General features: G+C 29.9%; 1 protein-coding gene across 2 annotated transcripts in view; it reads left to right on the plus strand.

The window, feature by feature from the left end:
* Window positions 1-21096, plus strand: part of LOC142321735 (unconventional myosin-Ie-like) — a 476048-nt gene extending 454952 nt beyond the window's left edge. For both annotated transcript variants that reach the window (XM_075360061.1, XM_075360062.1), the window contains exons 19-24: window positions 5780-5919; window positions 8251-8402; window positions 10345-10623; window positions 13491-13539; window positions 17550-17677; window positions 19011-21096. In XM_075360061.1, the coding sequence (XP_075216176.1) occupies window positions 5780-5919; window positions 8251-8402; window positions 10345-10623; window positions 13491-13539; window positions 17550-17677; window positions 19011-19087 (825 nt within the window). In that variant the 3' untranslated portion in view covers window positions 19088-21096. The remainder of the gene's footprint in view (window positions 1-5779; window positions 5920-8250; window positions 8403-10344; window positions 10624-13490; window positions 13540-17549; window positions 17678-19010) is intronic.
* The last annotated feature ends 4881 nt before the right edge of the window (window positions 21097-25977 follow it).

The following is a 25977-nucleotide window of genomic DNA, read 5'->3' on the forward strand; positions in this document are numbered from 1 at the left end:
GTGGTAGTTGGAGAGAGATAAGCACAGAAGAGCCTGAGATCGGCTGACACTATTTCAGTTAAGGATTTTTATTAAGTTTTAATGTTTATTGTGTTTTATTGATAAATATAGTATCAAAGGATAATACTTTGAATTTATTACAACTCTTGAAACAGAAAACCTGGGTAAACTCATAGTGTAAAGATATAAATAATATTTATCCAGGAAAGAACGAATCAATAATAAGGAATTGAGAATGTTGTGATAGAAAATGATCAGCTCACTCTGAGCTCATTAGACAAATTCTGCTGCCCTATTTTTTTAGTATCCTATTTTTTTTTTTTTTAGTATCCTATTATTTAGTATCCTATTTTTTTTATAATAGTTTCTTCAGACTGATTTGATCTTCTTGTTCAAAATCACTGTTATATAGCAAGCAAGATAAGTGTGTTTAGAATTCAAATGATGGAAACAACAAATCTAAATAATAATTTCTGTGTAAACATAATTGCATTAAAATGAAGGAAATAAAAAGCATGAGAAAAGAGTCAGGCTTTTCTGATAAATATCCTCAACCATGCTTCATGCAATGATATTTATAAACCACTGACTGAACTGGACTGCATTTAGCCAATCTCCCATTGGAAAGTATATTTTTTCTTTGTGAACCATCTGTTGAATAATTGAAAATTATTATTTTTTTAATATCATTTTCTTAATTTTAAGGAACCCTCAAATTTCTTGAGTATCTAGATTTTTCAGCTATAGAAACTAAAAAAAAATTTACATGACGAAAATCTTCACCAAAATATTTACAATTTATACCAAATTCACCTAAGGATTATGAAATGAAACTTTTTTTACAAATAAAAGTTTATCTTATTGTTTGCGGGAAATTTACTAATAAATAAACTTGCCATTTAATTAAAGAATGATATGATATTTATGTGAAATTGAGGTTAGTAATAACTGATTCTGTGATTTATTTTGTATCATAATGTTAATAATTTGAAAAATGGAATATCTTAACCAATAAAGATATTGTACTTAACATTACAATTTCATTACTAATTTTTATGTTTTTTATCTGTAATATTAATAGAAGTAATTATAAAATAAATAAAAAAATTGTACTTTCATCTAAAAAGTCCATTTTTTTTTTAATTAGAAAAAAATAAAGACTGTAGTTAACCAGTAACTTAACTTCATAACTGGTAAATTTTGCTGTAATAGTTTTTTCATCTGTGGATTTATGTAAGTGAGAGTCTTTGAGTCAAAAGTTCAAAACTAGTGCCACTTGTAAGAATATTTTCCAATTAAATGTTTCCTGTATCTTGTTGCATCATCTCATATATTTTCTTTTTATTCCAATAAAAACATTCATTATTTGTAATAAATAGTAACAAGATTTGCCTTTGGTTGTAAGTGGCACATTAATTTTTTTAATTTATTATTTAGAAAGTAGTCCACCTTTTATATGCATATATGTGTGTGTGTGTTTGTGTGTAGTGGTAATGGCGAAGATGCCTATGCATTGTTAAGCTTAAGGTGTGGGTTTTGGTAAATCTGCAATATACATTATTTATAAAGTAAGTAACCTGGTTTAAGTAAAGTTTAATTGAGTTTAGTTAGATTTAAGTCATGGTTAAGGTTAGGTTAGATTTGGGTAACAAATGATTCCATGTACTGAACTATTTACAATATCAACATAACCAACACTCAACTTTGCATACTAACCTTGTCTAATAAACCTTAAATTGGCCAATTAGGTGGAGTCCATAATTGTATACAATAACAAATTATTTACTCTGAGAATAATATATATTATGTTTGTACAGTGCTGAATTATGAAATTTTTGGTGATGGTACAACATGTGAACTGAAATTTTGCTCCTCGCCAACTGTTGTGTCTAATGTACTAGTCATGCAGAAAACATGTGTTGCCTGCTTGTATTCATTTCCAGTGTTTTATATGTACACAATATAAATTTATTAACTCTGTGTATTAATTTATATATATTTTATTTTTGTCCTTGTTTTTATTTCACTTGTTTTACTTTAACTACAAATAAATGCTTATAGCATAAAAATATTATTTTGACTTACTTTACTTAAAAAGCTGTTACTCTAAAGATGTTGCTAAATCTTCATCTCTGAAATCGTCTTCACTTGTAGATGAAGAATCACTACTTTCTCATAAATTGATAAATTCTTTTTTATCATCATCAACTAAATTTTCTTTCTCCAAATATTCATATTTTAGATTTTTCACATTTTCACAAATTGGGCCAGTATTTCTCTGTTATATTAGAAATTATTTCTTCATGTAGATTAATCGTGGCATTTAACTTTAAGTGATGTTTCTTTGGTCCACATATCCTTTTATGTTTTCCCATATCATTTCGATGGGATTTAGATCCGGTTGGTATGGTGGCAGGTGAATAGCTGTGTGACTGTGAGCTTCCAGATGGTGATCCAAAAAATGTCCTATGCTTTGGTTTGTTCAGCTTAACTAGTTTGTCCAGTCTAAGTAAGTTCCAGTCTAAGCATTTTAGATAAAACGACATCTATTTCCTTTGTAATCAAGATACTGTTTCCGATTTCTTAAATTTTGTAGTAGGTGCCTTATCATATTGATTATTATGGTATGCAGCATTATCCAGCACTACAGTTGATTGCAGGGGTAGATTTGGAAGAGTTATTTTCCACCCATTTCATGAAATTTTTGGAGTTCATGTTGTGATAATCCCCAAATGTTCTGTTGTGGTAATCAACAGAACATTGTTTATGAATCCCATTTTGCAGTCACTGTGCACGATGGTCGCTCAGTCTACTTTTGATATGGGACGATGTATGCCTTGATCAGAATTGTGTAATCACATTTTGTTTGAGATATGAGAAGATAAAATGTATGTTTCATCCACTTAAATAATTTTTCTTCTCTGTAACATTTAATACTCTTAAATAATGTTTTCTTTGTTCTCATATTACATCCTTTTAGATGAAAATATTTCTATTATTTTTTGTTTTTCTCCATTGAAATCCTAAGGATTTTAACATTTTCCTGATGCTCCATACACCACCCTGAAAATTAATATCCTCTCTCAGTTTATTACAAATATGTTAAGCACTATTTCTTGCAAATAGAGATCATAAACAATTAGCCTGACTAAATATTTATTGAAAGCATCTAAATTAGTAATTCTGTTTTCCTGTTTTTATTTTTTGGGGGATTGAAATGAGCATTCGCCCTTTGACATACCACTCTTTTCTTTCTAATAGTTTTAACAGTCCTGGCCGAAACCCTACATGCAGCTGCAGCTTTTTGTATACACTTTTTCACAGAAGTAATAAATGATACACTTGGAACTGCCTGTTCTTGAAACTGTTTAGCCTCTCTTTCCGTAAATTGATTAACATTCCATATAATTTCCTGAACTTGACTATGGATAGTTTTTTGTCTCTTAAGTTTTGATGTAAAACCCTCCGTAATTGTTCAGAAAACACTAAAAATATGCGAGGAAATAAATATTCACTAATATTAAAATATAACTAAAAAAATATTATACGGAGGATAATGCAGTCAACATATGAAAAACGAAAATATAAATGAGTATAAGCAAATTAACTTTATGCAGCATATTTACTTCACAGTTAAACTGTGACGATAAGATTCGTAATGTGTTTGTATTTTATATACAATTTTGTCATGTTATTAATAATCAGATGATGTCATCTGGGTAGATTACAATTATAAATAGCAGGACTGTTGTATTAGCCATATTATTAAAATTTGTCATATTATTAGTAACTGGATGATGTATGTCATCCAATTACTAATGTCATCTGTTAGATAGTACAACAAACCTCACTCACCTGTCCCATCTAAGCCAGCCGACAGTTCGATTGACAAAGACAAACCTTCAGCTCACGTAATATACTGTGAAAAGATGTAACTCAGGTGAAAGGCGTTTTCAAAAAAATTTCAATTCTAATGAATAACTTAAGTCTTAAATAAGATATATTCCAAATTTCATCAAAATCAGAGGTGTGAGTCCATAATTGTATTAATTACCTTTCTGGTAATTATGTATTGGTATTGGTATTATGCATTATGCGGTATTATACAGTTGTCCCATATAAAATGCAACCCATCAATCACTCACCCATGAAATTTCAAAAGTCAAGCTTACTCCCCTACTCGTTACTGAAATGGACTCGTCCAACATCTGAACATCGCGGTGACGCAGTAGAACACTACCGATAGTAACAACAATGCAATCATAACGTTCAGTGTATTGCTAGAGACAAGATGGTGTTTTCGCTAGATGAACGTGTTTTCATTGTTGAGTTGTACTTCAGTACGAAATCAGTGGTTGCAGTGCAAGATTTGTTTCACCATAAGTACCCAGATAAACCAGCTCCTAACAAAACATCAGTATTAAGGTTAGTTACAAAATTTAGAGAGACTGGTTCTGTTAATAACAAGGAACACAAAAGATCTGTGTCAGTATTGAATACAGATACAGTCACTGAAATCAAAGACCAATTACTCGCCTCGCCAAATAAATCGATCAGACATTTATCTGCTGAAATTAATTTGTCTAAATCAACTGTTCATCGGGCAACCAAACAATTACAATTACGACCTTATCGCATTTAAATGGTTCATCAACTTCTTGAGCCCGACAAAGAAAAACGGCTACAATATTGTCAACGGTTCCGTCGATTTCTGCGTGAGGGAATTAATGTTATGGATTCGTTATTTTTCGCAGATGAAGCACGGTTTCATTTGGATGGCTACGTAAACAGCCAAAACAGTAGAATTTGGAGTGCTGAAAATCCCCACGTTTATCACGAAAATCAAATACACCTGCAGAAGTTGGGCGTGTGGTGCGCAATATCGCGGAAGAAAATAATCGGTCCTATTTTTTTCGAGTACACCATTAATGCAGAACGATATCAGGATATTTTATTTCAGTTCATTACACTCTTGGAAGAGGAAGACAGACACTGCTGGCTACAACATGACGGTGCGACATCGCACTACGCAGGTTCAACTTCTGATTTCGTTGAGGAATTCTTTGGTAATCGTGTTATCGGTCGAGGCTTGTGGCCACCAAGATCTCCAGATTTGACTGCGGCGGATTTTTTTCTATGGGGTTACCTCAAAGAAAAAGCCTACAGCAACAAACCGCGAACACTTGAACAATTGAAAGTCAGTATTGAACAAGCTGTATTAAGTATCCAGCCACAAACTTTGAAAAAAGTCGCAAGAAACGCTGTAAAAAGAATTGAAGGTTGTATTCAAGAATGTGGCGGTCACTTCCAACATTTACTCTAAATGTAAGGTAATGGATGGTAATAATAAAAATTACATTTACATTTACACATGCCTTTTTATTATTTCAATACCTAACAATATAAGGCTGGGTTGCATTTTATATGGGACACCCTTTATATGGACATTGCCTAGCTTTTTTCGGCATTGTCAACATTAATGAAGCAATGATGATATCACCAAAAACCATCAGACAATGTTGATATTGTCTAAGTATTGTCGACAAAGCCTACATTTCACTCATTGCCTGTAACATGTATATTACTTATTTATTTAATTTTTTGTCCTATAATAATTTTGTGATTATGAGCCGAAATTATTGTATGTGTTGTTGAGTTACAGTTTCACGGTTATATTCACAAAACTCATGAAACCTTATAAGTGTAAGTTTACAAGTTTAGGTAACTTGGATAAGTTTTAAATTCAGTATGTTTATTGTTATATTTCGTTTTTCTTTAGGATGACTTCGTGGTAATCCATCTAAAGACTGACTATGATAGTTTCCTTGAGATGGTCTTTAAGACTGAATTTCTTCATGCTTTGTCAAAAGCGTATAAAACTTCTCTTAATGTTGACTTAAAGATTAAATTCTCTAATAGGTAAGGTTTATAAATTCTAATTGTAATTTTTATATGTTTACATTTTATATAATTTATAGTCTTTTCTCTTTTTAATTATAAATACTATGAGGGGAGATAAAACATCAAATTAATTATAAAATTATGTTTATCAATTTATTACTATTCTTTTTTAAATAAAATATCTCAAGCAGATCAATTAAATGAAGTTTTAAAATTGTGATAAGAAACATTCCTTATAGAGAAATGATTGTAAATTATTTAATTCTACATATTCCTGATTTAGATAAATACCCTGTAGCGATTACACAATTTTCTACATAGAGCAGCTTTATGTTTTACTTGAAGTGGTGGGTTTACTATTTTTTTTTACTTCCTTTTACAAAGTAAAGGAAGTATTATGATCACAAAAAATTTTAGTTACCAGATTTCAACGGAAATATTCATTCTGACCACCCCTGAATCCATTTTGACTAGTTTCGGCATGATGTCTGTACATATGTTTGTATGTACATACGTATATATCGCGCATAACTCAAAAACGATTAGCTGTAAGATTTTGAAATTTTGGATTTAGGACTGTTGTAATATCTATTTGTGCACCTTTCCTTTTGATTGCATTTGACTGGACCAAAAATGTCTAAAAGAGCTCAAAATTCAAAATATTTGGATTTTGAACTTTTTATTAACTGCAGTAACAAGCCTTCATTGAGAGCTTTTCAATGATATATCAGAAGTGGTACTTATTTTCATTGGTTCCAGAGTTATAGCCAAATAAAATTTTAATTAATGAAATATTTGGGTCTTACAAGGGGAAGGCACATCAGTTCGAATCTGACTTCATCTCCTTTTTTTTTAACCTTTTTTTTTAATTTAAATATATAGATTTATTAATAATTATTAATCTCTGATTGCAAAAAGATTTTTACAATAAATAATAATTCAATAATAACAGTAAAAACTATATGAAGAAATATTAGAAGTTATTAATAAAATAAAATTGTATGTACTTTTTAATTTTAAGAAAATGTGTATATGTAATTTAATAGGCATACAAGGAAATCATGTAGGGCCCACATCAGATTTTTGTTTTTACAATCACTAATATATAATAATGTACATAAGAATTATTTATTTATTTATGTAGTGTAAACTAACATCCAGTTACAGTTATTGTGTTTTTCTTTTTTTTAATATATATAATGATTTTTTGTAGCATGTGAAAATTGTAAGATGGGATTCATTTCCAAAATTTTCTGGTTGATTTGCTTACAAAATTTAATTTCTGGCAAAAATATGCAATTAAGAGATAATTTTGTTGAAAAGGGGATGCCACTTTAAAGGAATTTTGAATTTATGTAACTAAAGTTATATGATGGTTTTATTGGCTTTATTAGATGTAGCAGTACTGATGTATTGTTTGTTAAAATCGTGTGTATGGAACCATCACTTATTTCTTGGATGAAAAATGATTTTCCATTATCAACTATGCACATTTTTAATGATATTAAAATTTCAGTTTTTTGATGGTTTATTGGCAGCCTGGTCACTCTCTATTGAAGTTCAGCCATTTTGAGGACAAATATATCATCCTTTTATCTGTATAACTTTCAATAGCTTCATTCCCCAAAGCCTGCTTAATATAATTAATTGTTTTGCTTTCGGTAGGACATGGGCAGTAACATAATTCAGTGAAATCTTATCACTGTGCACAAAATACAATTGTGAAAAACACCTGTTCACTAACATACACATTGGCTCCATGAAAACAGCTGATGCACTCTATGAAGATATAAAAATGTATGTACCAGGTACTAGTGCTAGTAGTACTAGTACTAGAACTTGTGCACTCTACCATGTAGAACCTCTCAGATTCATTATAACATGTTTAAGTTTTACCATAAAAGTAATCAGTTAGGTTTTACCCAAACAGGAAACATTTTTATTTTTGTAGGATTTTTGAAAATAAAAACTTTTTTTGTTGGATAAATAATCCACTTATTAAATATAATTCATTTTCAGCATTAAAAAAAACTTGTCAAGTATTTTTTTTTAATATCGACTTGATTTTGTTACAAATTTGGATAAATCTTAAAATTGATATCATTGTTATAGCGATTGTATCGTTTTTTTTAAAATAAATAAATATAAATAAATAAAAAAATAAATAAATTTCTAAAAAATGTTTTAAGTTACTAAAAAAATATCTTAGTGATTTTGTTAAATTAATTTTGTTTTATACATTGGTGCAGATATTATTTCATTTTTTTTTAATGTTTATTCATTTGTAGTTCAATTTCAATCTGTATTTTGTAAGATTTTGTGATGAATTATTGGTCTGTTTATTTTCAGTTGTGATTTTCGTGTTAAGAAAATAGCTTGGAGTGGTGGTGGAGTTAGAAATGTAAAGTTTGAATCATCTGGAATGGGTGACATGGCAATTTTAAATAATTCAGGAAAGACTCTAATTGTTAAAATAGGATCTGGTCTACCTAGTGACTCTAGTAAGTATATTATAGTGTAAAATAATGGTAGGATTTTAAACAATCATAGTTTTGGGTCAAAGCAAGACAGAAACATGAAATATATGTCAAAATGAAGAGAAGCTGTCCAAATTTTCTATTTGAAAACAAGCTCTAGTATCAGCATAATATGTTGTGTTATAAAGTCAATACCTGTTACATGAAGCTAGTTAATTTTCATAGTGGTGTAGGGGAAGGTTTCAATGTGTTTTGTGGCTTGCTAAGTTTGAGTCAGTTACAGTTTGGTGTAAATGTCATGTTTTCAACGGGGAACCATCTCATAAAAGTAACATTCAGTGATGGGACAAATGACTAATAGAAACAGATAGCCTATTATAGTAGTAACGCCCAAGACAACCATCAATGTCTAACAAGACCATTGAAGCTATATGAACAAGTTATTTGTGAAGACCAAAAAAAATAGTGTTGAAGCCGGGCCTCTGTGACATTGTCTTGGCTTGGTTTGAATCCCGGTCAGGCATGGCATTTTTCATACACTACATTTCCATATCCCACACACAATCTTCAACTTATGTGGTTATATCATTAAGCAAAAGAAAAATTACAACATTAAAAGATTGAATTTGCTACAGACGTTTTGGAAGATTATATCATGATGGGGAATCTTTAAACAAGTTTATTTTCAGAGAAACACAGCTTCATGTTTCACGTTATGAAACATTTATGTTTCATATTTCAGTATGAATGCATTGGTGTAATTAGTGTGGGATAATGAACCTCTACTTGTCATTATGGAACAGTTAACATGACAGGCCAAAATTTAATGTGTGGTACATGATTGGACAGGACAGAGTTATTGATCCCTTCTTTTTTGTTAAAAAACTATAATGGGAAACAACTTCCTGGATATGTTAGAACGGTATGTAGTATCCCAAACACCAGAGAATGAAGAACTCCATTTTCCAGTTGAATGGAGCACTTCCAGATTTTGTCACATTCATGCGGGGTTGCCTAACTAAACAAAAGATTTCTCAGTAATGGATAGGAAAAGAAGGGTGAAGCCCTTGTGGTCTCCAGATCTTATGTTACGAATTTTTTGTTTATGGGAGTTATGTAAAGAAACAAGTGTTCTCTCGTCAAACAAGAAATTTGGACCATTAAAAGAAACATCACTGAAGCTGTTTTGTTTATCATACTGGATGTTCTCTGTTGTGTATGGCAAGAGGTTGAATATTCTCTTTGTTACATGCACAACAACTAAAGGAGTGAGTATATATATATATATATATATCTGAAGATTCTTGGAGAGTTTCTTTCATGTTGACATATGTCTTGTCTTGTGAACTATTACGTTTCTTGATAAAGGTAGGAAATGAATTTTTTTGACATTGAACTTATATTACACTATTATTATTTATATTACTAAAACAGTCAGCACATTATTTTAATATTTTTATTTATTTTAAGATTTGCTTCAAGCAACAATGACTTTTACAATAATTTTATATAAATTTTGCTTCTTATTGTATCAGGTTGGGATCTAGGATGGTCCAGGAAGACTATGTCTGGATGACAGCGAACTACAAGCACTAAAAATTTTCTTGTATACAAGAGATTGTTGTGTACAGTCTGGTGGTTAAATAATCATGTAAAAAATCAGATGTACAACATATAAAAACACCTTTGCTTTAAAAAAAATCATGTACTTAAAAAGGAATTTTTAATTACCATGTTTACTTATTTTTGAAAAGTATTATTTATACTTTATATATGTCTTCCCCAATGCAAGTTGTTTGTATGTAATACTACATTTACTTTATGCCCATCATTACTGGTATCTTTTCTTTATCAATATCAGTGACAGTAATTTCTGTATTATGCACAAAATCAAAATAAATTAACTGCTGTTGTAACTATTCTGTATACTGCATCATAATTAAGAAATTGTATTGTATTTTTTAAGAACCCAATATGGATTCAGGAGCTGGGCCAGTAATAATAAATAATAGAGGTATGATTGTGGAAGGCGTTACAACTGCTGGCAGAGGTAGAGTAGGCATGAGTATGCCACCTGCACCATCACGTAGTGCTCCTCCTCCGCCTGAACAACAACAACAACAACCTCAACAACAGACACAGATGTCAAACATTAGACAAGGACCACGTGGTAGTATAAGAGCACCGCCTCCTCCTAGCGAGCCAGCTCCACCAAACCAACCTACTATATGGTCTACACAACAAGGTAATTGTTTAAGTTTTTCTTTATATCACTGCATAAATATGAGGATGAGCCAAAAATTATCTACACTTTTTGTTCTACAATTTAATTACAGAAATGTAGGAATTAAAAATGTACATCATTTTTTTACATAGTCACCTCTTCTATATACCAATGAATATTCCTTCCATATACCTTCTATTATGTATGCTTCCATATACCTTTCAAGAAGAATGTTTTCAATTGGTCATGAAGCTACTTTTGTACCACTTCTTGCACATCTTGGTACCCATTGGCACAGACTTTACAGAAGCCAAGCTGGTTGTGGCTGATTTGATGGGTAGAACCATGACTGATGTTCAAAGAAGATGCTACTTCATCGATGATAACGTATTTATTTACCAGAACCACCTTTCATGGTTCCGGAATTTGTCATTTGTGGTGGAGGTTGATGGGTGTCCTGCTCCCTCTTTGTGTATCACACTTGTCCGGCTACTTTTAAACTTATTAATCTACAAAAATACACTTTTACGTGATAAAGAAACTATCCCCATATTGTGATAAAAATCTGTGATGAATTTCAGCCCCTTTCACATCCTCCAACCAGAGAAATCGTATTACTGCTTGTTGTTCCTCCTTGGTGCAAACTGCTAATGGAGTGAACATGTTTACACTGTAATAATTGGAAGACAAATGATGTGATTGGGATCACATTTCACATACTTGACCCCAAATGTACCAACTCTAAGCATGCATGTGCAGAAAATGTGTACAAAAATACACTTTTACGTGATAAAGAAACTATCCCCATATTGTGATAAAAATCTGTGATGAATTTCAGCCCCTTTCACATCCTCCAACCAGAGAAATCGTATTACTGCTTGTTGTTCCTCCTTGGTGCAAACTGCTAATGGAGTGAACATGTTTACACTGTAATAATTGGAAGACAAATGATGTGATTGGGATCACATTTCACATACTTGACCCCAAATGTACCAACTCTAAGCATGCATGTGCAGAAGGCAGTATGAGAATCTTGAAGGTGTGTTATAGCAAAAGTGTAAATAATTTTTTTCTCACCCTCGTAATGCTACTAGGTATTTTTAATTATTTTATAATTAAAATGAGAATATATTGGCATTTTAATTTATATTTAACTCTTTCCAGTCAATATACTACTGCCACAGGATTACTGTACAGGTCTCTTTTTATTATATGAGACCTATAAGACTGTTATGAACTTCTTAGTTATTTTTATTGATGCTAAGTTATTTTATTTTTTATTGATGCTAACTTAAAATACTCTCTTCTTACTAACTTTTATTAATGCTATTCTAAAGCTATTTTTCTATTTCAAATTTCTATTTTATATTATTTCACTACTGTATTATGTTGATTCATTTTTATTTTTTTTATAAACTTTTTTATATTTGTTGTGAGAGAAAAGTCTTAATAACTAACTATATGCTTATAAGTTGTGTAAATACACTGATGGAAATGTCTGCCAAAGCATTTGCATTGGTGGCATCTGACAGAAACCAAACTGATGACTGTGTTGAGTTATCAGGTTTAAAGGGTCTAAATGACCTCTGGTGAAGCTTATAAGGGCTACAAATGGAGGGTGTGGTGTGTGACAACCCGGATCATCACAAGACAGGGTATCTTCTCCTACAGCGTCCAGGATAAACCAAAATTTTAAGTAGGAGTATTTGTAAAGCCAAGATTTAAAATAAACTAAATTTTCAAATCAATTTTAGAATCTAGTAGGCTCATATTAATTTTGACATATAAGAATGCCTTTGCTTTTGGTACAGTAGTCTTCAAGAAATGCCAAAAAACTGAAGTAGATGAAATAACGTATTTGTTTGATACGCATACTTCTTCATATCTTCTGTTTACCACTATTAAGTTTATTGGAAAAAAATTATTTATTATGGAAATTATTGATTTCCAAAATTTAACATGATGTTTAGTAACTGACGACTGACAGGACAAAATTACATAAATCACGGGTCTGAACTGGTAGTAGACCGGAAAGTTAAATTTTAATACAACTTTTGTTTATAAAATTTAACAATTTTTTTGGTATTGTAAATATAATTGAAGCCTGCCAAATAAAAATTCCACTGTTTGAAGTCCAGAATATTTGAATATATTTTAACTTGATTCAGAAATATTTAACTGAATATTAATTCATTGTTTATTTACAAAATATTATAATCTTTTATTATGTTTAACTTAAGAATTGTTGAAAGAAATTTTCAAAGTTTATTTTGTCAAATCTGCTGTGCTGCTGTCAAAAATGATTACTATGTTTAAATATGTTTGGAACTGAATTTATTTGTGGCAATAAATATTGTTTGTGAACACAAAGTTCAATTTAACAAAGGATAAAGTCATGAAAATATATTGTTATGCATACTACTTTGGTACATGTTTAAAAATATTTGTAATAACTTGTAATAGCCAATAGTTAATTATGATAGAACATTTTTAACCCTAAAATTTGGCTACCAACTGTATATTCTTTGATCTTCTACACTTTTAGAATACAGTTTTAACATACTGTAACTAACATAGGATATTAAGGAGTTATCACAAATGCTGTTATTGTAGTATATCTGGACCTTTTGGTTTTTTATTTTATTGGTATTTGTAGTTACATATTATTATAATTTATGATTTATAATTTTAAATCCTACAGTCAAAGGTGATAATTCCAGAATTGAAAATATCTCCTGATTTTATGAGGAATAAAGAAAGTCTTATGAAATTATCATATTTATACATACAGATATAAGTTATGTAACCATTCTAGCACATATACTTAAAATTTCATGTTTCATCTTAAACATATGCTTTAGAAGTTTTAGTGATTTATTATTGTTTAGGTAAAACCAGTGGCATTAAGTCTGAACAAAGAACTCCGCAACCTACAAAGTAAGTTTAAAATACCTCATTTCATATTTATGTTCTTACTTTTTTAAGATACTATCTCATTTTTTCTTTGTATAAATTTTTATGTTTGTTTATTTGAATATTTTTTAATTTGATTCTTTTAAAAGTATGCGTTTTATTTCATTTAAAGATGTTAAACCATATTGTAATTCTTTTTTTAAGTTTTTTCCTTACAGTATTTCATTTTTATAGATATTTTTATAAAGCATTAATTTTAGATTAATAATAATACTTCCTGTAGTTCAGTCATTTTTTTATTATCTTTTAATGATTTTCTTTGAAATTACAGAAGCATGAATTATTGTAACTAATGTTCTAGAACATTTTATCACAACAGTTTGACATTATTCGCTAAAAGGGAATTGCATAATTATATCATCAACTTAATGCCAAGTTGTAAGGGAACATGGTTATTAAATATTATTTATATTATTGACACTTTTTATTATTTACTTTGCATTTATATTTCTGTATGTAGATTCCTGAGGTGTTAAATTTTTAATGGACAGGAAGGCTTATGTTTTCCTCTAATTTTTTCAGTTTAAATATTTATAATGAAATTAAATCAATCAGGCTTTAATGTAACTGTAAAGTGAGTTATTAAGCTATAAATTAATTAACAAGGGTAACTAGTACAGTCACAGTAGAAAGAACAGAGAGGAAAGCATTACAGTTTCTGTAAACAACTTGTAATGGCAATCTAAAGTTTGTTGTTGCTTATAAAAACAGTTACATACTGCAATTTCTTTATATTTGACTTGAATCTTAGTTTTTTTCGTCAAAAACAGCAAGTCAGAACTCATTTGTATACATATTCTGTTCTATTGTACTTCAAATATATTTCTTCTTTGGTGAGGAGTAAAAGATTGCAGTGCAACTTTTTATCTATGATGCTATCATGGGCAGGGCTCATGTGTTTTCATCAAAAACCTAGTAAACCATACCAAATGACTGCTTGTACCTTTTGTTAGTCACTTATGGTGACTAACAAAATTGTTATTACATGGTTATTGTTAGTACATGGTCTCTATTTTATGTGACAAGACTCAAAAAAGACAGGGTGTTTTTTTTTAACCATTAACTCTGTTTACATTATCTATCCATTATGCTTAAGATGTGCAGCTTAAAAAATTAAAAATTTACAAAGATATAAACTTGTTTTTGATTGGTAGTAGAAGGGGAATTTCTTTCATAAAAAGGAAGCTAAGGAAGGATAAAGATAGATAACTGGCTTTGAGCTAATGTACACAAATAAAGAGAGATTAGAATGATTCATATCGAAGCAGAGCATACATCCTTTCTACTTCTCAAACATACATTCCAAAATGCAGCTACATTTAGTGATTAAAAAAATACATATCTGAATTTGCATATAAAAAACTGCTATACTAATCAGTTGTATCATATATGGTATGTTTTTTAAGTAAGTGCCATTTTGATGTATGTCCACTGCAGCATGACTGACACTGTTTTGCGCATGTGCACTGAGTAATTATATTGGCTTGCTACAGACTTCATTACGTGATTGTTATCCTTTGTTTACAGTTTCCTGTGCATGTTTAAAATGCTTGACTACATGACTACAAACAGTGCCATCAGTTGTGAAATATGTGCTGTAATTCATTTCTTAAATGCAAGAGATACGGAAGTGGTCAAAATTCATTGACAGATTAGAAGTATATAGGGTTAATGCTATGGTCCATTGGAATGGTGATGAAATGAGTTGGGATATTTAAAGAAGGTTGTACAAATGTACATGATGTGGCACAGAGTGGTCGACCATTATTGATGACCTGGTGCAGAGACTTAATGAAAGAGTCCATGAGAATAGATAGTTTATGATTTTATAACTATGTAATGAATTTCCATTAGTTTCACATATTTTTCTCTATGAAATTGTGTCAGTACACCCAAATTATTGGAAGTTGTGCTCATGCTGGGTACCTAAAATGCTGACCGAGTTGCACAAAAACAAATGTTTAGCCAGTACTTTGAATTTTCTCATGAGATTCAGCAATGAAGCTGATCTGTTTTTCAGCCGAATTGTTACTGGTGACGAGACATGAATGTTTCACATTACATTGAAATCAAAACCATAGTCTGTGGAATAAAGATGCTCAACACCTCCCAAAAAAGTGAAGTTTTTTTTTATTTTTCAACATAGTCACCTTTTAAAGTAATACACTTAGTCCATCGCTTTTCCAGCTTATTTGTTCCTGCAGTAAAATATGATTTTTCAAACTTTGCAAAATAAGTGTCTGTTTCAGCTATGACTTTATCAATTGAGGAAAGTCTTCGTCCACCAAGCCATTTCTTCAAACAGGAAATAATCACTTGGAGCTAAATTTGGCAAGTATGGTTCATGTGGAAGCAATTCAAGCACAGTTAGTGAATTTTAGCAACAACAGAAGATGTGTGCATGGATGTATGGTCATAGTGAAAAAGCACTTTTTTCTTGCCCATATGTGGACATTTGGTTTTAATGGCCTCCTTCAATTGCTCCAACAATGTTGCATAATATTCTCCAGTGATTGATTTTCCTTTTTCCAGGTAGTCTATGAGGACCACATCATGGACATCACAAAAAACAGTGGCCATGACTTTTTCCGCTGATCATGCACTTTTTGCCTTCTTTGGAGCACTTCCATCAGTTTTGACCCACTGTTTAGACTGTTGATTTATCTTAGGGCTGTGATAATGAATCCATGTTTCATCAGCAGTAAGAAAGCATTGGAAAAATTCAATTGAATTACGGTTGAACATATCCAAACACTGCTGAGAAATGTTCATTTGAATGTGTTTGTGGCCAACCATTAACAAATGTGGCACCCATTGTGCTGATAGCTTTCTCATACCCAAATGCTCGTGTAAGATGTTGTGAGTACAGTTTACTGATATTTTTGCAATCTCTACAAGCTCATGTATCTTCAATTGTCAATCTTTAATACCAGATTGTGGATTTTTGTGATGTTTTCATTGGTCGTGGTGGTTGCAGGGCGTCCTGAATGTTCATCATCAAAGATGGAAGTTTGACCTCATTTTAATTCAGTTGCCCACTTTTTTACAGTCGAAAATGATGGAGAAAATTCATTTAATGTTGAATCTAACTCTGTTTTTATATCTATTGGGTTTAAACCATTCACAACAAAATATTTTATTACTGTTTGAATTTTGATTTTATCCATTTTGCACAAAACAACAACACTCATGTACTACCTCTTAACCACAACAATTAAATAACTGAGTAGAGGCATGTTGGAAACTGTTTAGTATGCTGTCTAACAGATATTACATTAACTAAAAATTGCCATTTGGACCCACTAGTGGTATCTCTGTATCAGGTCATAAACTTTCCGAACCGCCATATCAGTTGTATTTTATTATTGTAAATATATTTTACAGTGTGTTTATGAGCTACAAACTGCATTATTATTTATTGGAGATTACATATTTTATTAAAGACCATATATTTATTTCACGGTTATTCTTTATTAGTAAACTAAAAGTAACAATAAATAACACAATTAATAAATTATAATGTATAATTAACATAATTTATTCCCAGAATTCAAATTTACAGGACATCTAGTTTTTAAACAAATATTTAATGTGATTTCTTGTCACTCAGCAAATAAGAAATTCATCCCAAATGCACATAAATATGCCTGCATTTATCTGTGTCCATCCACCAGTGATCTTTTGACATAATTTTAGAAAGTGGGGAAATTCCTTTTATCTTTTACATAACCCTTACAGAAAATTTAATGCCCCCTAAATCAGAAGATTGTTACATCCAACTGATATTCAGCCACCACCAATCCAAATATATGATATTTAAATATACTTAAACAGTATGAGTTGAGTGATATACTTTGATGGTTATCATTGTTGCTGATTAGTTAGAATTACACTGTTAAATTACAATAATTTAATTTTTTTTAAGTTTCGTTGAAGATATTTTCATGTGTTTATTATTTACTTATATTTCACAGGAAGAAACCTGCTGTGCCTTTGGTTAAGCCTGTATTAGTTCGTGCTAAAGCTCTCTATAATTATTCAGCACAAGATTTAGATGAATTATCATTCTCTGAAGGCGATGTAATTGAAATTATTAAAGAATGTAAGTGGTGTTAATAAAAAATATGTACATAAATTTTTATTTTTTCTTGTTTATTCTTATTATGTAATCAAGTTGTATATGTATTAATAAATTTTATACTGTTGTCCTCAAAAGCAACGAATTTGAGAAAATTTATTTTTATTGTTAAGTTAATTTCAATTAATTTTATTTCAGAACAACATATTCTCCAATAACATATATGTATTTGTACACTTAGTGAGTTATGTCAAGTTATTCAACTATAATTCTGAATCAAGAATATAAAAACATGGGAGCTTAATCTTCAGAATAATCAGAATAGAGATTTAAAATTTTTTTCTATAAAAACTTCACTTTTTGCTTGGCGCAAGTATAAACTTTCTTGTAACGATGAATATTTAACTTCAGTTTTGAGGAATAGGTTTGGTTCTCTTTCAATCAATCGACCATTTATAAATTAAAATAAAATCATTGAATTCATTCAGGGTTATGTTTTAATACCTCATGCATTAAATAAGTTAGTAAATAATTTGTACTAGATAAAATATTACATAAATTTTTTTTTAGGTTAATTTTTAAAAATTTCTCAGAACTTTTATATTACTTTTGGCGTAATTGAATTTTTTCTATACATGTGTTGTTTCTTTTTGTATACATGTATGTACAAAAAGTGTGCATATGTATACTGTCTGTATGTATTTTTTATATATACAAATATTTTACTTTTAAATACTGTAAACTTTTCAATATATTATTGATGTTAACCTAATTCTAATCCCATGAGTCAGCAGCATAATAATTCTGTCTCTGTAAGTGAAATTATTATTTTTCAAAATATTCTGAACTGCAAATACAATATTGGTTATAGTTCGTGTAGATGATTATTGTACTGCTCAAAGAGTCTTTTATGAATCTTGCAAAGTATACAACTTGATGTTGAATTATATTGATCCTTACACAGACCTACTTATTAACAGAGTTTTATGCTCGGTCAGTAATCAAAGCAGTATTAGTTCTTGGCTTTGAAAATGTGTGTGAAGGCAAATAATGTAATACACCATCAGAGATCCTTAAAACTGGTATTTGAATGGTAATGTACTCTGTATTTACAAGGTATTACTGTAAGAGACAAATGAAGTGTTGTCCATATGCCTTATTGAAACTCATTAGTTTGTTGCCTGATTTTATTCTTTTGTTTGTTTTTAATTATAAAATTAAGATAAACACATTAATCTTATGTTCCTTGTACATTTTATGATTTATTTATGAGAGTGAAGTTCAGTGATTTATTACTTCTCATTTAATAAATGTCTACATATATTTTAATTTTAAAGAGCACTTTTTTTCATTTCAGATGATGGAGGTTGGTGGCATGGAAAACTGGCTGGAAAAGTGGGTTTGTTACCGGCTAATTATGTACAAAAATTGTAATTTATTACAGTTATTAAAGAGATTGCTGATTGTATTTATTTTTATTTCATGCAGCAGAATTCATTAAAATGGTTGAATTTTAGGAGACAAATTTAATTCAGAATTTATCATGAAACATGCTCGTAACTGAAAGCTATGAATGTGTTCTTGTTAAGCTGTACTTGTAAGCTGGAAAGTACTGTCAGTTGAGATTAGTTCCATTATACTTCATACATTTTGTACCATATATCAGAGTCTACATTTGAACTATAAATTTGTGGAACATTCTAAATTCCATCTTATATTCTTTCATTTTGTTGGTATTTGCGGTTGTTACCTTTTCATTTTAAGTATTTCCACAAGAAAAGTTGTGTGTCAGTAAGATCTAATATCACCATTATGAGACATGACTCTCTCTGGGAACGTTTCGTGAAGAGTCTCACATGAGATTATTTCACTGTAACTGGTACTTGAGAGTGTGTGCTAAGCCAGTTTGGTATCATAAATCACCAAGTAGATGTTACTGTATCCTCAAAAAAATAATGTTCAAGAATGACAAACCGTCTAACCAAACTTTACTACTCTTATCACAATGATGAAGACTGCTGTAAACCAAATGTAACAAGTATCACCAAAAATATGTTACAAGGATCATACTGGATTTCTGAGATGGATCATACTGAATTAATGTATATTCTGAGATGGAAATGAAATCATCAAATGAATTTCTGCAGAAATTTTGATGCTGCTTAATACATTCCATTCAAATTTTGTATGCATGTAACATGTGTCTCAGACTTCTAGATTACTATTGATTGACAAGCAAAAGCTTTTCGATGAAAAAATTGTTGAGGATCTGCACATTTATTTATGCTTTTATTGTATGCCAGTTATATACAGAAAGATGATATATTCGTTAATTATTAATTTCATAATGTCATTAGAACTTTATAAATTTAGCAAAACATTTGGATTGTCATTTATTTTTAATTATGCTTATAACAAACAAATTTTTTCCTCTTTTATAGTGTATCAGAATGTGCTTTACAGTTTGCACTTGGCTCACGAGTTGGAATGAGTGTTGTTAGCCAATTCCTATTTGTATAGCATATCCTTACGTAGCTGTTATTTGATTTGTTGTTGTAGACCAGAGGAGTTGAGTAAGCCAGAAGCCTTTTTGTGTGTTAGTTTTGTTAGAAATTTTCTTGGTCCTAGTTATCTATCTTCATAGTCTGTTCAGCAGGAGGAACTGTGCTCATCAGTTTTTCTAGCAGGCCTACAGGTCTTTCTGGCTTCTGATTTAGAATGTATTCATGTAAAGTTGTGGGTTGGTTGACTTTAACTACTTTCCACTTTATAGAGAGCAATTTTGTATTTGATGTCAGATGGGATGATATACCTAAGGATTGAGAGCCATTTTAATGGTAAGATAAACATTTGTGCCTACATAGTCTTGATGGTGATTGGATTTCTCAGTATCTTAAACTATTTTAAAGTGGTTTGACATTTTTCATTTCTATTATTTCTTTGAGTGAGTTGAGTCCTCACATTTTGTTGTAGTAAGTGTCATGCTGCTACCTAAAAAAAATTCATTGCAAATGCATCATGTTCATTTGTTTAGTGCTGCATAACCACTTACAGGTTTTGAATTGTATTAAACAATGGTGAAGTAGTACACTGTGTATTATCAGATGTGTTCATCTATACTTGCACAGTTTAATAAATTCTGCTGCATATTTATAATAATTAGTTTATAACTTATGAAATACAGTTAAAATGTTTGAATTCTTGTATAATAAGAATACTTTTCTAGAATTACTCTTTATTAACAGTTTAAAGATGGTTATAATTTTGCGTTACCTAATTTAAAAGAGATATTAAACTTTTAAGAGGGAAATGCGTATTTTAAAAAGAGGTTGCCTATTCTTAAGATGTGAAAAACAAATGGTAAAACATGTTATTATGTTTATCTACAAATGATGATAATTTAAATAGATTATTTTTCATCTTTTTTTTGTTATAAAAAAAAATAAGTGATATAATAAAATTAAAAGAATTATGTTGTAAAGTTGATAAAATTACAATTCATATAGATATATTCAGAATTATAATATTACACATAATCTTGTATTTTATAATAGTTTTAATGAGTTGATTAAGTGGAGAAATTTAATCACTGATTAAATTTTTTTTATCTTTTACCTGTGTGTTGTGTTTTATATAACAGAAATGTAACACTTATTACAAAGAATATAGTTAATTGAATAAATTTTATAAATTTGTACACACTCAGGGTTATTTTGACATCAATATCAGGGTAATTTTGGTATCCTTGCTCCAACTGTGTAATTTAACACTTTGTTTGTAGACATAATTTTACCTAGGATGTTTGTGAACTGTGTAGATCTTTAAGAATTGTACGTAGTATGTTATGTATACTTCCAATTATTTTACCAAATTTTCCTAGAAAAATTTCCAATAGTTGCTTTTTAATGAAGATAAAGTTGTAAAGAAGTCATAAATAATGATTTTTATTTAATTTTATTTGATGTATTTTTTTTTGTACATTTTACCTAATGTCAACACTTGTAAATAGCTTACTAGCATAAGCTAAATAATTATAATGACAAATCCAGTTAAGTGTTGTGGAGTTTGAATGAAACAAAAAGGTAACATGTGTTATTATTACGAAGCTATATTTATTAACATCTTTGAACTTGACCTGTTGTCAGTATATGTAGTCCTTATGCTAATTTTTCAGTTAATTCTTTAATATACATACATATTCTTTTTTTGCAAAGATAATTTATTTAATATATTCAAGGTTATTGCAAGTTATTTATTTATTACTTTTTTTTGTATGTATGCAGGATTATTAGATATTCCTTTATTTGAAACAAATATTTAAAATTAAAATTCATCATTTGTTTTGTAATAAAAGTAAATTTAATAATTGTATCTTCATGCTTAAATATATTTTTGCTGCTTCAGTTAGTATTTCTTTTCTTGTAAAATGTAATAATATTCTGATTTTCAGTAAATCTTTTTTATTGGAACGTGCACTCTCTCTGTAAATCAATATATAGATATATATGTTTTTAAGATAGTAAAGTCAAGGATGACTTACAGACATAGTATTATCAACAATTTATTGAATATAAAGTAAATAATACAACTAAAACCATTTGCTACTGAGGCCCAAACATATCTGATGTGATTAGCATTTCACATGCATATCTTCTGTTTTCTGTGTTTGATATATATATATATATATATATATATATATATATATCAATTGTTATGCTCATACTATGTACCATATGTATATACACTCTTACAACTCTGCCAATCCTGACATATGTTTGTCTAATATGTATAAACTCTTATATTTCTTATATATTTGAACTAATATGCATAGATTTGAATTGGTAATATAAGTTATATTACAAAATTACTCACAAAAAGCATAGTATTAAAAAATCAGTTGAACAAAATTAATACAACAAGAATTCTTGTTAAACACCTAGTAAATTGACTGAAAAAACAATTATCAAAGATCATATAATCACAATGAATCATAATCATGAATTATTTGCTTTTTGGTACAAGTACATGTTACCAGGTTCCCATACAACTTCATATGTTTTGAGTCATTTGTGATTATGGTACATCTGCCACAACATACCTTTTATTAAGTAAACCCTTTACATTTCATAAGAACCTTGAAATAAAGGTTTGATTTTTCTGATATGTGCTGTACTATCAAAATTCTTTAGCATAACATAGTCACCAACATTATATGCAGTAGCTTCTTTATTTTTCTTATCTGTTTGTATTTCAGTTTTAGCTTGTTGAACTACAATCTTTCTACTCACTATATATCTCAAATCATTCAGATTTCTTACATTTGTATTGACATCATTATTTACAAATTCAGCTAAAAGATTTACCAAGCTGACTTACTCCGAACAGAAGCATACTGGGAATCTTGCCAGTTGATCTATGAACAGAATTATTTAAAGCAAATTCTACCTCTCCTACAGCTTTAGTCCAATTTTTATCACATTCTGTATCAGATAATTTATCTAGCTTTGAAGTAAGGGTTCTATTTACTCTCTTTCAATTTGACCATTAGCTTGGGATGAACCAGTAATACCACGTTAATACCTAAAACGTGACTACTGTGACTTTAGTATTTTTTTAATTGATTCACAAAGCCCCTGTAATATTTTCAAATATATATGCATGAATTGAAGCGATGATGATATACAAATATAATTTTCATGGATGACTTGTAAAATAATCTTCAAATGCTCCCAACATAACCAGAGAAATATTGAGTCAGTTTTTATATAATTCCAGTGTTTTACTGTATCATCTACATAAACTTATGAAAATATTCATTATTCCATAAGGGCCACCTATGCATTACAACATTAATTGCATTTTCTGAATTTTATTTTAAGTAAAAATAAAATCTAAATTAAGTAATTTAGAAAACGGACAGCGTGGAAACTTTAAAATGGAGTTGGCGGGTATCAGGGTGACAGGGTCTGACAAAGCTCACTACGAGTTCTCCATCCGTCACCATTTTCAATTAGGTGCAAACAATATTCTTCAAAATATTGATTTCAAGAAAAAACCTTTGGGCACATTTTTGGGTTCAAAGAGTCTCACTTTTTTGTAAATCACCCAAATGTAGGTGAAGTTAACACTTTTTTTAAGCATTTTGATAATTGCAATTCAAGCTTATTTTCAACCAGCAGGTTCAAAAACCTTCTGCAAAATAGTATAAGGCTCTTCTAGAGTTACTGTTGTAATCAAAATGTCATCCGTATATATGACTACCTCTCCTGATTGTATTAAATCTTTGAATATTATATTAATGAATATTAGGATATTCTTTGAAGCTACCTTCAGTCCAAAAGGCGTTTTCAAAAACTCTAATTGTCCACAAGGTGTAACAAATGACATATTTAATTGAAACTTCAGCCACATCTGCATGGTAAAAGCCATCTTTAAATCCAGTAAAGTATCTCTGAGGATATCTGTTTGGTCATCTATCAATGGTATTGGGTAATTGTTTATTTATAAAAATTTGTTCAATATTCTATAATCAACACACATTCATTTTTTACCATTGTTTTTCTTAATTAGTACTATAAACGATGCATATTTAGGTTTACTGTCTCTGATAATATTGTTTTCCTTCAAATCATCAGTCATCTTTTGCAAATCCATTCTTTCAGAATATGAAAGATGTCTATGCGAAAGCCTAAACCGTTTGTGCTCCTTTAAATCTAAATGAAGTTCAGTTTTTATTTTTGGTTTATCAGATCTTTTGGATGAAACATAAATTTTCTCAAAAGAATCTTTCAAGTCATTCTGAAATTTAAGTGGTACTTCAGGATTAATATCTAATAAATTGGTAACATTAAATCTATCTTTTTCGATATTCATAATATCATTTATATTGTCTTTCACAGTACTCTCATCACAAGTCTCATCTTGTTCAACAATTCTAATAATTTTCAGTTTGAAAGTTCTGAAAGCATCTCTTTCGAAAACCATTGATGACTACATAGTATCATCTGTAACCACATGGTCTTACTTCTTGTGTTTTGTCATACAATCTTTGAATTGTCATATTAATCTTTGAATTGTTAATACCATTATAATCATCATCAGATTCATCTGTCAGCATAACAATATTTGGCATCACAAACTTAGTTTTTAATAAGACTGATTGGAGAATTATTGTCAAGTAAGGTTGTTTTTTAACCTCAAAATGCTTATTGTCAATTTCAAAATACAATTTTACTAATGGAAAATATTATTATTCAGTATCAACTTTTTTGTCAAGATGAAAATAGCTATGCCAGTTGCTGCTGTTGCGCCTGCTACAGTCTAAACATATCCTCCATTTTAGTTTCCATGGTCTGCTGTAGAATGTCCTGTACTGAATTCTACAAAATTGTCATGATCTGTTGTGGTGAATCCATTGATGCATTTGAAGCTATACTGGTACTAGGTTGCATAATTGACAGAGTATTTTGAACTACTCATCCAGTCCCTATTACATGATCTGGTTCATTTGTTGACAATATAATTCTAGCTGCTTCTGTATTACGTGTAGCTTGAAACTTACTCTATTTTTGAATCCAAACTATATCTGGGTCTGCTTTCTTCAGTCTCTGTACTAATTCTGCTTTGTTACCACCACAAAAAAATACTTTTCCAACATAGAATATTTCTTAATTTGTTCACAGTCAAGTCTGCTGCCATTGTTTTGTCTATATTGCTCAATGTAAATAACAATGGATTTGAAAATTTCAACCTCTCAATCAGCTATCAAATATGAAAACAGCTATGTGTAAACAAACAGTAAAACCTTTATGTTTTATGTTTGTGTTTATATTTATATTTGTTTGTTTATTCATGACAATGCAAATCCACAATCTTTTATTACATTTAAGGATACACTACGCATAAATTTAACAGTCACATCTATGCAATTTACTAATATACATAGTTGAGTATGGCTGAGAGCTGAGTCTAAAGCCTCTGCGACATACACATGATGAGAATTATTGATCTTCTGGTTTGGTCACTACCTCTACCATAACACACACTTAGACACTTAGAAATGCTGTTGAGAGTTAATCACTAAGCTTCTGGAGATAATAAACCTTCGTGCATGATCAATTCAATCTAGTTCCATCCCACTTCTGAACTTTAGGATGACAAAGTCAAGGAATAATACAACCTACAGCTGTTCGTTACTGAGGTCCAAACATATCAGACAAGACTAGCATTGCACAAGCACATCTCTTGTTTCCCATGTTTGATATATATTGATTATTACGTGCATACTACTTACTATATGCATTTACACTCTAACAATTATTTTT

The sequence above is a fragment of the Lycorma delicatula genome, chromosome 3 (genome assembly GCF_047948215.1).
Source record: "Lycorma delicatula isolate Av1 chromosome 3, ASM4794821v1, whole genome shotgun sequence".
NCBI lineage: Eukaryota > Metazoa > Arthropoda > Insecta > Hemiptera > Fulgoridae > Lycorma > Lycorma delicatula.